This window comes from Sarcophilus harrisii, chromosome 1 (genome assembly GCF_902635505.1).
Source record: "Sarcophilus harrisii chromosome 1, mSarHar1.11, whole genome shotgun sequence".
Lineage (NCBI taxonomy): Eukaryota > Metazoa > Chordata > Mammalia > Dasyuromorphia > Dasyuridae > Sarcophilus > Sarcophilus harrisii.
In genome coordinates this window covers 238,729,814-238,740,417 of record NC_045426.1, presented here as the reverse complement: position 1 = coordinate 238,740,417, position 10,604 = coordinate 238,729,814, and the positions used below count along the sequence as shown (strand labels likewise).

Here is a 10,604-nt window from a genome sequence, read left to right as displayed (position 1 = left end):
CTCTAGTCAGTTTCCAGTTTCTTGCCACTGTGGTAAGAGTGCCACAAACTCAATACAAATTTATCCATCCTGAAGTATTAAGCATTTTAATTGTGAGGATACTAATGAAATAAAATATAATTTGGGCCTTGCACTTTATTAAGGTAAAAAGTTGACTTCCTAGATCTGTGGTCAATAGACTTTAATTGCAGTGGCTTTGAGTCTGTTTCCTCATCTGTAAAAGAAATCTAAAAAAAAAAATCAAATAAAATAAAATTTGTATAGTTTGCAAACCTTAAAGTACTATATTATTGCTATCTATTGCTACTGTTCTGACTAGCAATACCTTCATGATATCACAGGGCCATTGTAAGGAAGGCAAAATATAAATCTAAGCAGTTTTTAGCTTTTCCTTTTTTTGGAAGCTATGTGTGTAAAGCCTTAGCTAAGCAATGGGAATACACACAGAAAAGCAGATACAGTCTCTTTTCTCAGGGAATTCCTATTTTAATGGAGGAGACAACATACAGGAAGTTTCAGTTGAATATTAGATAGGAAAGTGCTGTGGTTCTCAGAATACAGTGGCAAAGCAGCTGGCAATACATAATCTTTAATGTCCTGTCCTCTGAAAAACTGGTTTCTGATGTTAAACCATTTGACAATACCCAAGATGTTGGTGTCAAGAATTAATTTTCTGGGTCTTCAGCAGAAGGTACATTCATTATTTGCAGCTTTCCAGGATGTCTTTCTAAAGGTGTTGATTCCCAGTGTGAGGGTTAGAGGGGCTGGACTAGCACTTTATAGTCTTTCGAGGGCTCTTGGCATACCTCCCCAACAGTAGCAGCTGGTTAATGGTTGGCAGTGATAAAGAAGGTGTCTCTCCATAGGGATTGCTTGGCAGTGGTAAGGAAGGTGGGCCTCTCTCCACAGGGACTGCTTGGCAGTGGTAAGGAAGGTGGGCCTCTCTCCATAGGGATTGCTTCCCTCAATGATGGTTATGGGAACCAAGTTATTAAGCAGAATTATTGATTTAGGGGTCACTAGAATTCCCATTGCTCCTAAATTGAGTTTTGGGCTGTCTCCCCAGGATCTTGTTTTCAAATTAGATTAGATATGTCTCTGAGCAGCTTTTTAAAAGATGATTACCCTTTAAAAAGTCCATTAATGTTGTATTGATAGTTTTTGCCCCTAAGCTGAAAATTAACATTTCTTAACATAACAGGCAGCTGGCAGCACAGTGGATAGAGTGCTAGGTTTGGAGTCAGGATAATCTGAGTTCAAATCCAGCTTGAGACAATTACTGGCTATAGGACTCTGGGCAAATCACTTAAATTCTATTTGCCTTAGTTTAATTAACTGTAAAATAGAACTTATCTTGAAAGATGGTAATGAAGATCAAATGAGGTTTTAGTAAAAGCATTTAGCACAATGTTTGACATATAGCATGCACTATATAAATGCTTATTTTCTTCCCTTCTTTCCATGATTTACTTTTTTTTTTCTCAATTTAAATTATTTAACCCTATCAAAAAGCAATAGTAATAACATACCTTTTTGGGGAGTGAGGAGGACTAGATCTATGAATATAGGACGATTGGTATAATACAGGAAAATCTCTCTAAAGAAACTTCCTCAACAACACAGATCTACAACTACATTTAAGATACAATGTTGATTCTCTATATAGCATTTGAGTGTTTTCTTGAATTATCTAGTCAGTATGTGTCCAGGTAGGAAATGAAAACCCAGGTTATCCTGAATGATAGTATATATGTACATGTATATATACACACAACATATAACTATTTTATGTAAACATATGCACACATATTAGTTGAATACTGTTTTATTAAAAAAAAAATGACAAGCCAATCTGTATGTGAAGGGTGCAAAAGTGAAGAAAATGCTTAATGTATCTTGTCTAACATAACACTGGAGTAAAGATGAACAGAATGGCAATTTCTTTGAATATAGACAATTAACTGGACTAGATTTGACATCAATTCTTCATTGCATTACTATAAATTAAAATGATGAATATAAAATTCATTTATTTTTTTTTAAATCCTATGTTTCTCCTGAAATTAGCGAGTACAAATACTCCATAAAAGTTCTACTCCGATATTTCACTGTGCATAGAGGATTCTGGATCTGACAAATACTTGTGTGATGAAAGACTTTGGACTTGGTCTCAATGACAGACTGTTTTCAAGAATCAATTTAAAGGTAAAGAAAGGCTTGTCCCCATCAGGCATATGTGGTGAAAATTTTACCTATAAACTCATAAAACAAAGAAAACTACAAAAAGGTTTTCAGTCTTGGACAAATTTCTTGTTTCTTCAGTAATTGTGGTACAGTTCATTCTAAAGAAGGACACAAAAATATTAACAATGTAGTCTCTGGACCATCTGGAAATATTAACTTCTTTGCTGATATTCTAAGTGCTAGTTATTGTTCAATAACCCATAAAAAAAGATATAAAACCTGAAAAACTGTTCTAGAATAGCTCCATAGATTTAGAGTTGGAAAGTATCTTGGAGATTCATTTGGATTCTATTTTACATATGAGAATGGCTTGCTCAGGGTCACATAGAAAATGACAGTCAAGAATTAAACCTAAGTTCTTGGGCTCCAATAGTCACAATTTTCATACAAGTGAAATTTGAGTTTATAAGGAAATATAGGTTCTTCTTATAAAGGCAAGGAAATTTGCCTCGATTTTGTTGTTCATCCAAAGGTGAATAAGATATATTACGGTATTTACTGTGGCATAAGCAGAAAAACTACCAAGAAGATATCTGAAGTTTGAATTAATAATTTATAAAATTGTGAAATGAAAGCAGGCACATCTGGTTCTTTAGATTTTCACTGACAGCAGGAAACACAATGGCAATCATACTTTAATTAAGTACAAATAGTACTGGGGCAAAAATCACAAAGGCAGAGAGACAGAGGCAGACAATACAGGAACATTAGATGGATTGATGAAGTAAGGCAGCCAGCATGAGGAAGAACCTCATGATAGGAAGGGGGAGACACACAGATAATTACAAAACCATGGAATTTGAGAGTATTAGACAACATGAACCTGCTAAAATTGAAGAATGCTTGAAGGCGGCAAAGGAAGATTAAAGGGGACAAGAGCTTGAGTTCTTATTTTTCTATATTTTTTGGGGAAACAGACTCTTTATCTGTACTATTTTGTTCACTGTCACATCCAAATCATATCAGAGTTGATAGTAAACAAACAAACAAACCCAAAAAACCCCCTGGCAGATTAACATCATTTCAAAATTTTCATCACTTTTGAAATTCTGTTGATGTCTGGAACCTGTCTCAGATTTACATGTAATCAGATTAAAAAATCTTGACAGCAGTGCTTAGATGGCTTCCTCTGTTTGCATATATTAACAATTTGCAAATTTTGGTTATATATGACACATTTTGTAAATTATACTACTTTGTTCTTTGGGAGGGTTTGTATGTGACTTTCAGGTTTCCCTTTGCAATCTTATTTCCTATTTTTTTGTCCCTTTATATTGGCTACAAGGGACCCAGAACAAGATATAATTTCAATACAAAATTATTTAGAATTGTCTTATAGTTTAGATTATCTTTTATTTCTGCAGTTTTTAGCCCTGGTTTAAAAGAAATACAGATTATAAAGTACCCATAATGATGGCATCACAGATCTATTTGAATATTGTAGGATCACAGATTTAATGTTGTAATTTGCCTGAAAGCCATCAAATCCAATTTTCTTAATTTTACAGTCATTAAATGACTTGCCAAGGATACAATTTTAAGTCATTTTCCTGATATCAAGTCCAGAACTGTATCCACTAGTATGCCCATCAATAAGCACTTTAAACACTTGTTATTTGCTAGTATTGTGTTAAACACTGGGGATACTGTCTGCTTTCAAGGAATACACATTCTAATTGGGGATTGAGAGGAGACTGACGACTTGTCCACAGGAATCACATAAAGCAGATGAAAGGGAAAATATTAGGTAGCTGGGGGACTAAGAAATGTCTCCTGCTGAAGGTGCGATATAAGCCAAGTCTTTCTTAAGGGAGCCTGATAAACCAAAAGCAAAGATGAGGGAAGGAAGCAGAGGAATCCAAACACAGAGGGGCAGCAATTCAAAGATAGAAAGATGGGATGAGTGTCATGTTAGAGCAATTCCAATAAGCCCAGTTTAATGGGATTTTTAGAGAGTAAGGAGGGGATTAGAGGGGCAGAAGACTGGGAAGGTAATAAGAGATCATGTTATAAAGTGTTTTAAAATGCCAGAAAGGATTTAGAAAAAGATAGGGAATCACTAAAGCTGAATTTTTGGGAGGAGCCAAGTATTGGCCCCAGAAGTTCATTTTACCAGCTGACTGGAGAATAAATTGGACTATGCAAAAACTTGAAGTTGACCATTTGGGAAGGCTATTGCAGTTGTTCAAAGTGCTGAAGTTACCTAAATAAAATCAACATCTCTTCCCTCAAGGAGTTTTCACATTTTACTACTATTATTTTAAGAGGTAATGGGGTCTAAACTGGGATTATGGCTGTATGACTGGAAAGAAGAGGACATCTAAGAGATATTGTAATGGCAGAAAAGACAAGATTTGGTAAAGGACTGAATATGTAGGGTGAGAGACTGAGAATAGTATAGATGACTTGTTTAAAGGTAGTGAAAAACACAAGTTCGAAAAGAGAAAGTGCTTTGAGGCAAGTTATTTTGGACACATTGAGTTTGAGAAGTGACTATATATCAGGAGAGGTATTAGGGCAATACAGACACATATGTATCTGCGAATCATGTGCCTAGCTATAACTGAACAAATGGTAATAGATGACATCACCAAGTGGGATAACCTATATAAAAGAGAGAAGTATCTTGGGATACTCCATGGTTAATGGGCTGACTTGAGGTTCAAGGGTGGGAGAAACAGAACTATCAAGAGAGCAGGATTACCAAAAACCCAATAGATTGCAGCCTCCGGAAAGAGTATGATCAAAAGTTGCCCACAGCTACACTCTTCCAAACTTCTTGGCTACAGAAGTTTTGTTACTTCTTCATTCATACATACAGTGCGTGTGACCCAGAAATTGATCCTCCCACAAATGAGTGCACTGGGTTCTGCCTGTCCCCCCCAACCCCCCCTTCCTAAATTCCTAGAGAGGACTGTTAATTTTTTCTGTTCAGTATCCGGATTTTGGGTCAAGGATCCGAATAAATGATACAAAAGCAATGTGCACTTCAAGGGGACTGACCCGCAGGGAACCAAGAATCCAATCTTGACTCTGTGCCTGCCTGCATGAGTTTGGGGAAGTCATTTTTGTGAACCTCGGTTTCCTTATCTATAAAATATTAAGATTGGAAAGCTAAGTTCAGTTTCAGCTCTATGTCTTTGGATAACATCCCTGGTCCGAGTTTTCTCATCAGTAAATGAGAGGGCCTTGGTGCCTTTCCTCTCCCGATCTGTGATGATGTGATCTGACACCTCGGCGAGACGGGATCTGAAGGCAGGGGCTCTAGCAAAAGACTACTCAGATTAGCAGGGATCCCTCCCGCACAGCCTCTCTACTTTCCCGGGGATCCGGCGTCGGGGGCGCGCCTCCCGCTCTCCCCCCGAGCGAGGCCGCGCCTCCCGCTCTCCCCAGCGAGGCCGCGCCTCCCGCTCTCCCCCAGCGAGGCCGCGCCTCCGCTCTCCCCCAGCGAGGCCGCGCCTCCCGCTCTCCCCTCCCCGAGCGAGGCCGCGCCTCCGCTCTCCCCCAGCGAGGCCGCGCCTCCCGCTCTCACCCCCTCCCCCGAGCGAGGCCGCGCCTCCCGCTCTCCCCCCGAGCGAGGCCGCGAGGCGGGCGCGGGTCTGACGAGGGCCGCCCAAAGAACCCGCCTCCCCCGGCTGACGTGACTTAGAGCCCGCGCGGGCGAATATTTTCTCCTGCCCTTTGGCGCCACCTAGTGGTGCCCGCCCCGCGTCGCGGCGGTCCCACTGCCGGAGCACGTCATGGAGACGGAAGCGGCGGTTGATGGCTCGAAGGAGGCTGCATTGGCGGGGTCTATCGCAGGGCTAACGGAGTCTTTCATATCTCTGGAAAAGGCAAGGGAGAGCGAAAGCTCGGTGGAGTCCGCTACAGCAACGCTTTCCTTCCCAGCCCCGGAGAATGGCGGCGACTGCGCAGACGGGCTCTGGGAGCTGCCGGTAGAGCAAGCCTTGAGGAGGCCGGAATGCAGCCGCTGCAGGTGACCCGGGTAGCGAGATGTATGGGGCGGGGCCTGCGCGATCGCGAGGGGTGGGCTCTGGGAGGACGGCGCGCGCATAGCGCCTCCTGCGGAGTAAAAAGCACGGCTCTGGAGACGAAAGCGTGGTGGCGCAGGCCCCGTATGGTCCCTAACGCCTCTCCATGACCTTTCCTTCCCCGCCCCTCACCCTTCGAGAAGTGCTTCCTGTCTGAGGAGACCTTTACTATATATGGGTTGCCCGTTTCTCACTGACTTCCCTGCCCTTTTAGGGGCAGCTTGATCATGGACGTGTACGTTTATAAATGAAAGACATTTTGTGTGAAAGAGAAACTAGAGCCAGGAAAGTTCAATAGGTGCAGGTTTTCTTCCATGTTCTTGACTCTTGGCACAGTTAAGAATACAAGGTGTTTCATAAGTCTTAGTGGCAATTTTAAACCATTTGGGGACGTGATAGATCGGTAATTAGCTGAAACAGTACCTATTTTATTTAAGCAGAACTGCCATCACTTAAGGTTGTAACTTGAATTTTAAAGCATTTCGAAATACAAATTACACATTAAATTATATAGTCTTAGTGCTAATGAATTTTATTTTATTGGAATTCTCTAGATATTTGCAATCTCAAAATGTATATATAGTGTGTGCTTTGTATATGTATTTATATTAATTTGCTATTGTATCTAGATATATGTATGTATCATATATTTACACAGTACACAAATAGTCTGACATCTGTATGTATATGAATGTATAAATAATAACTTTATTGGTCCCTACTAAAGCCATATCTTACATTTCACTCCTCAGGTTCTAGTAACCCTTCAAGGAATTTTAGGTTGTTTAGTTTATTGATACAAGGTCCTATTTCCCCAGTTACGTCCAAATACCTAATAGTAATTAGCTCTTATCAAAGAATATTTACTTTAAAGGTTTTTAAAGAACAAATATACAAACATTTACCATTTTTCTCAAAACCTGGGGGCCATAATCCACTTCAGCCCCTGAGGAAGAAAAGGGGATTATATTTTACAATTTAGTTTGGGTATTCTAAATCATAGCTCCACTAAATTCAGACCTACATTGAGCTTGAGTACTCTCACTTCTTTAGGCTTCCCTACTGGGCTGGTTGCAATATCTTGCCTCTAAAGTCTCCATAGTAGGACCCCACTTTAATCAAGACTGAAAAGTTCAAACAAAATAGACCAAAATCCCAAAAGTATTTTTTGGGGCCATGGGTATTAAGGGGTGGTATGGGGAGGGTAGAGAAGGCCAGCCAACTGAGTTCATGTTGTCAGTCCTATGAGTCAGTGGAACCTTTATCTTTTGGACACTGCCAGAAGTATAGCAAGTTTTGCTGGAATTGGATACTTTCAAGGACAGTTTGTTATAGCTATGAAGCTAATGGAAAGACACTACTCCCACCCCTATGGTTGAGAATACAGAATGGCATCTCCCAGAAGAATGTCCTTGGCAATTTACGAATTGGCGCTGCCATCTTAAGTGATCCTGATATATGCCAAATGTATATATATTATAAATATGTATGCCAAACTCTGCTAGTTTTTGGTTCAATTAAAATAGACAAATCCATTAACTTCTTTGAGCCCCATACTTCTTTGTATCACCTTTTCAGACATGGATTTAGAAAAGTGTTTCATAAACTGTGAAGTGATCTATAAAGGTGAATGGATTATTCAGGGTGGCTTGGCAAAGACTGGGGTTTGCTTGTAGTTTCTGATATTGACTATGTCACTGAATTTCTCATTCCCTTAGATTGAGTTTCTTGACACAGGAGTTCAACTCCAATTAAATCATAGGTCCAGTCCCTGTCCCTATTATGAGAAGAAACAAAACAAAACAAAAAACAGTGTGTATTGGGAAGAGCCCTGAGCTTGGAAACAGATGCCTCAAGTTAAAATCCTAGTTCTGTAATTTATTAGCTAATATGAACCAAATAAATCACTTTAATTTTCTCAGTCTTCATCTATAAAATTAAAAGGTTAATTTAGATTATCTTTAAGTTTTCTCTTAGCTCTTTGAACATAATTTCTTTTATACCTGGATTAGTACTGAAAGAATATTCTTGACTGATAGATCAAAGAACAAAGTTATTGAACAAGTCTCAGCATTGACCCTCGCAACAGACTAGCTCCTTGCAAGAGCATCATGACCTTGTAGCTACATTTATGCAAATTAACCTGACACATCTATGTTATGGTCCTGATGTTCCTAGTGTTGCTCATCATCATTTCTTTATATTGGAAGATCTTTTATACTGACTTTAACCACTTATATCCCTTGGAACTTCCAGGATCCCATACTTCTAGAAGGCAAAGATTAGGATTTGCAGTCTTTATTCTACATTTGTCAGCTAGGTGATGTTTCTGCTTTATAGTATGCTGTCCAGATTTACCATAGCTTTCCTTCCAAGGAGCAAATGTCCTTTAATTTCATGACTGTAATCACCATCTACAATGATCTTTAAGCCCAAAAATGTAAAATCTGACAGTATTTTTATTTCTTCCCTGTTTGCCAGAAAATGATGGGTCCAGTTGCCAAGATCTTTGTGTGTGTGTGTGTGTGTGTGTGTGTGTGTGTGTGTGTATGTTTTGATGTTAAGCTTCAAGCCACTTTCCTCTTTTACTTTCATCAAAAGGCTTCTTTATTTTTCTTTATTTCCTGCCATCAGAGATGCATGCAAGTATCAGTGTCTGAGATTATTGTTTTTTTCTCCTACCAATCTTAATTCAGTCTTTTGATTCATCTAGCCTGGCATTTTGCATGATTTACTCTCCATATTATTTAAATTAACAAAGTGACAATATACAGCCTTGTTGTATTTTTTTTCAAAACTTAAACCAGTCAGTTGTTCCATGTTCACTACTAACTGTTACTTCTTGATTGCAATAAGTGCTTTAGGAGGCAAGTAAGACGATTTGGTATTCCCATCCCTTTGAGGATAAATGTGACAAACATTTTGTAATGATCAATATAGTTAAAGGCTTTGGTGTAATTAATGAAGCAGCAATAGTTATTTTTCTGCAGCTTCCTTTCTCTGTAATCCAATGACTGTTGGCAGTTTTATCTCTAGTTCCTCTTCCATCTTCAAAAGCCAGGCAAATATTTCTGATAATTTTGATAATTCTTGGTTCATATATTGCTGAAGCTTAGCTTGCAGAATTTCAAACAAAGCCTTGCTGACATATGAGATGAGTACAGTTGTTCAGTAATTTAAACATTCTTTGGCATTGTTCTTCTTTGTTTTGATTCATAAACTGATCTTTTCCAGTCCACTGGCCACTGCTGAAATTTTCAAATTTGCTGGCAGATGAATGCAGCTCTTTAACAGCATAATTTTATAGGATTTTAAATAGCTCGACTGGAATTCCATTAGTTCTATTAGCCTTATTGTTATCAGTGCTTCCCAAGACCTGCTTGACTTTGTTTTTCCAGGATGTATGGCTCTGGATCAGTAAGCATATCAATATATGCTTATTGGTGATATTAAGATCTTTTTTGTATTGTTCTTGCCATCTCTTCTTAATCTCTCCTACTTTGTTGAACTTCTATCATTTTTTGACTTTTGTCATGCCTTTTTTTGCATGAAACATTATCTTTATATTTCTAATTTTCTTAAAGAGATTTTCCATTTTTTCCCTATTTTTATTGTTTTCTTCTATATCTTTTCTTTCCACTTATTTAAGAAAACGTTTATCTTTCCTTGCTATTCTCTAGAATTCTGTATTCAGTTGGGTATATCTTGACCATTTTCCTTTTCTTTTTGCTTTTCTTCTTTCCTTAGTTATTTGTAAATCCTCATTAGTCATCCATTTTGCTTTCTTGTTCTTTTTCTCTGGGATTTTTTTGTTGCTGCTGCTTCTACAATATTGCAAATGTCTATGCATAGTTCTTCAGATACTCTCTCTGCCAGATCTAATCCCTTAAATCTATTTATCATTTCCATTTCATATTCATAAAGGATATTCTTTAGGTCATACCTATAAGGTCTAGTGATTTTCCCCACTTCAATTTAAGCCTAAATTTTGATTTTAAAAAATTTGAACCACTCAGAAAAAGAACTGATATATAGAAGTATGTTTAAAATAAGTCTCTACATACATTCATATATATATATATATATATATACATATATATATGTGTGTGTGTATGTATGTATGTGTATATATATATATATATAGAGAGAGAGAGAGAGAGAGAGATAGAGAGAGAGAGAGAGAGAGAGAGAGAGAGAGAGAGACATAAACACATCTATTTATTTCTGATGGAAACTATCTCTAGGATGTGGGGGAAGGAAAAAAAAACCTTTATATGATAATATTATATTTGTAATAGATTTACAATTGTGTATAGTAGATTTATATTT

General features: G+C 38.2%; 1 protein-coding gene across 2 annotated transcripts in view; it reads left to right on the top strand.

The window, feature by feature from the left end:
• The first annotated feature begins 5,791 nt into the window (after positions 1 to 5,791).
• DTWD2 (DTW domain containing 2) overlaps positions 5,792 to 10,604 on the top strand; it is a 110,170-nt gene continuing 105,357 nt past the window's right edge. The window contains exon 1 of one of the 2 annotated variants that reach the window (XM_031938831.1): positions 5,792 to 6,220. In XM_031938831.1, the coding sequence (XP_031794691.1) occupies positions 5,985 to 6,220 (236 nt within the window). In that variant the 5' untranslated portion in view covers positions 5,792 to 5,984. The remainder of the gene's footprint in view (positions 6,221 to 10,604) is intronic. The other variant, XM_031938823.1, reaches the window with a different exon arrangement.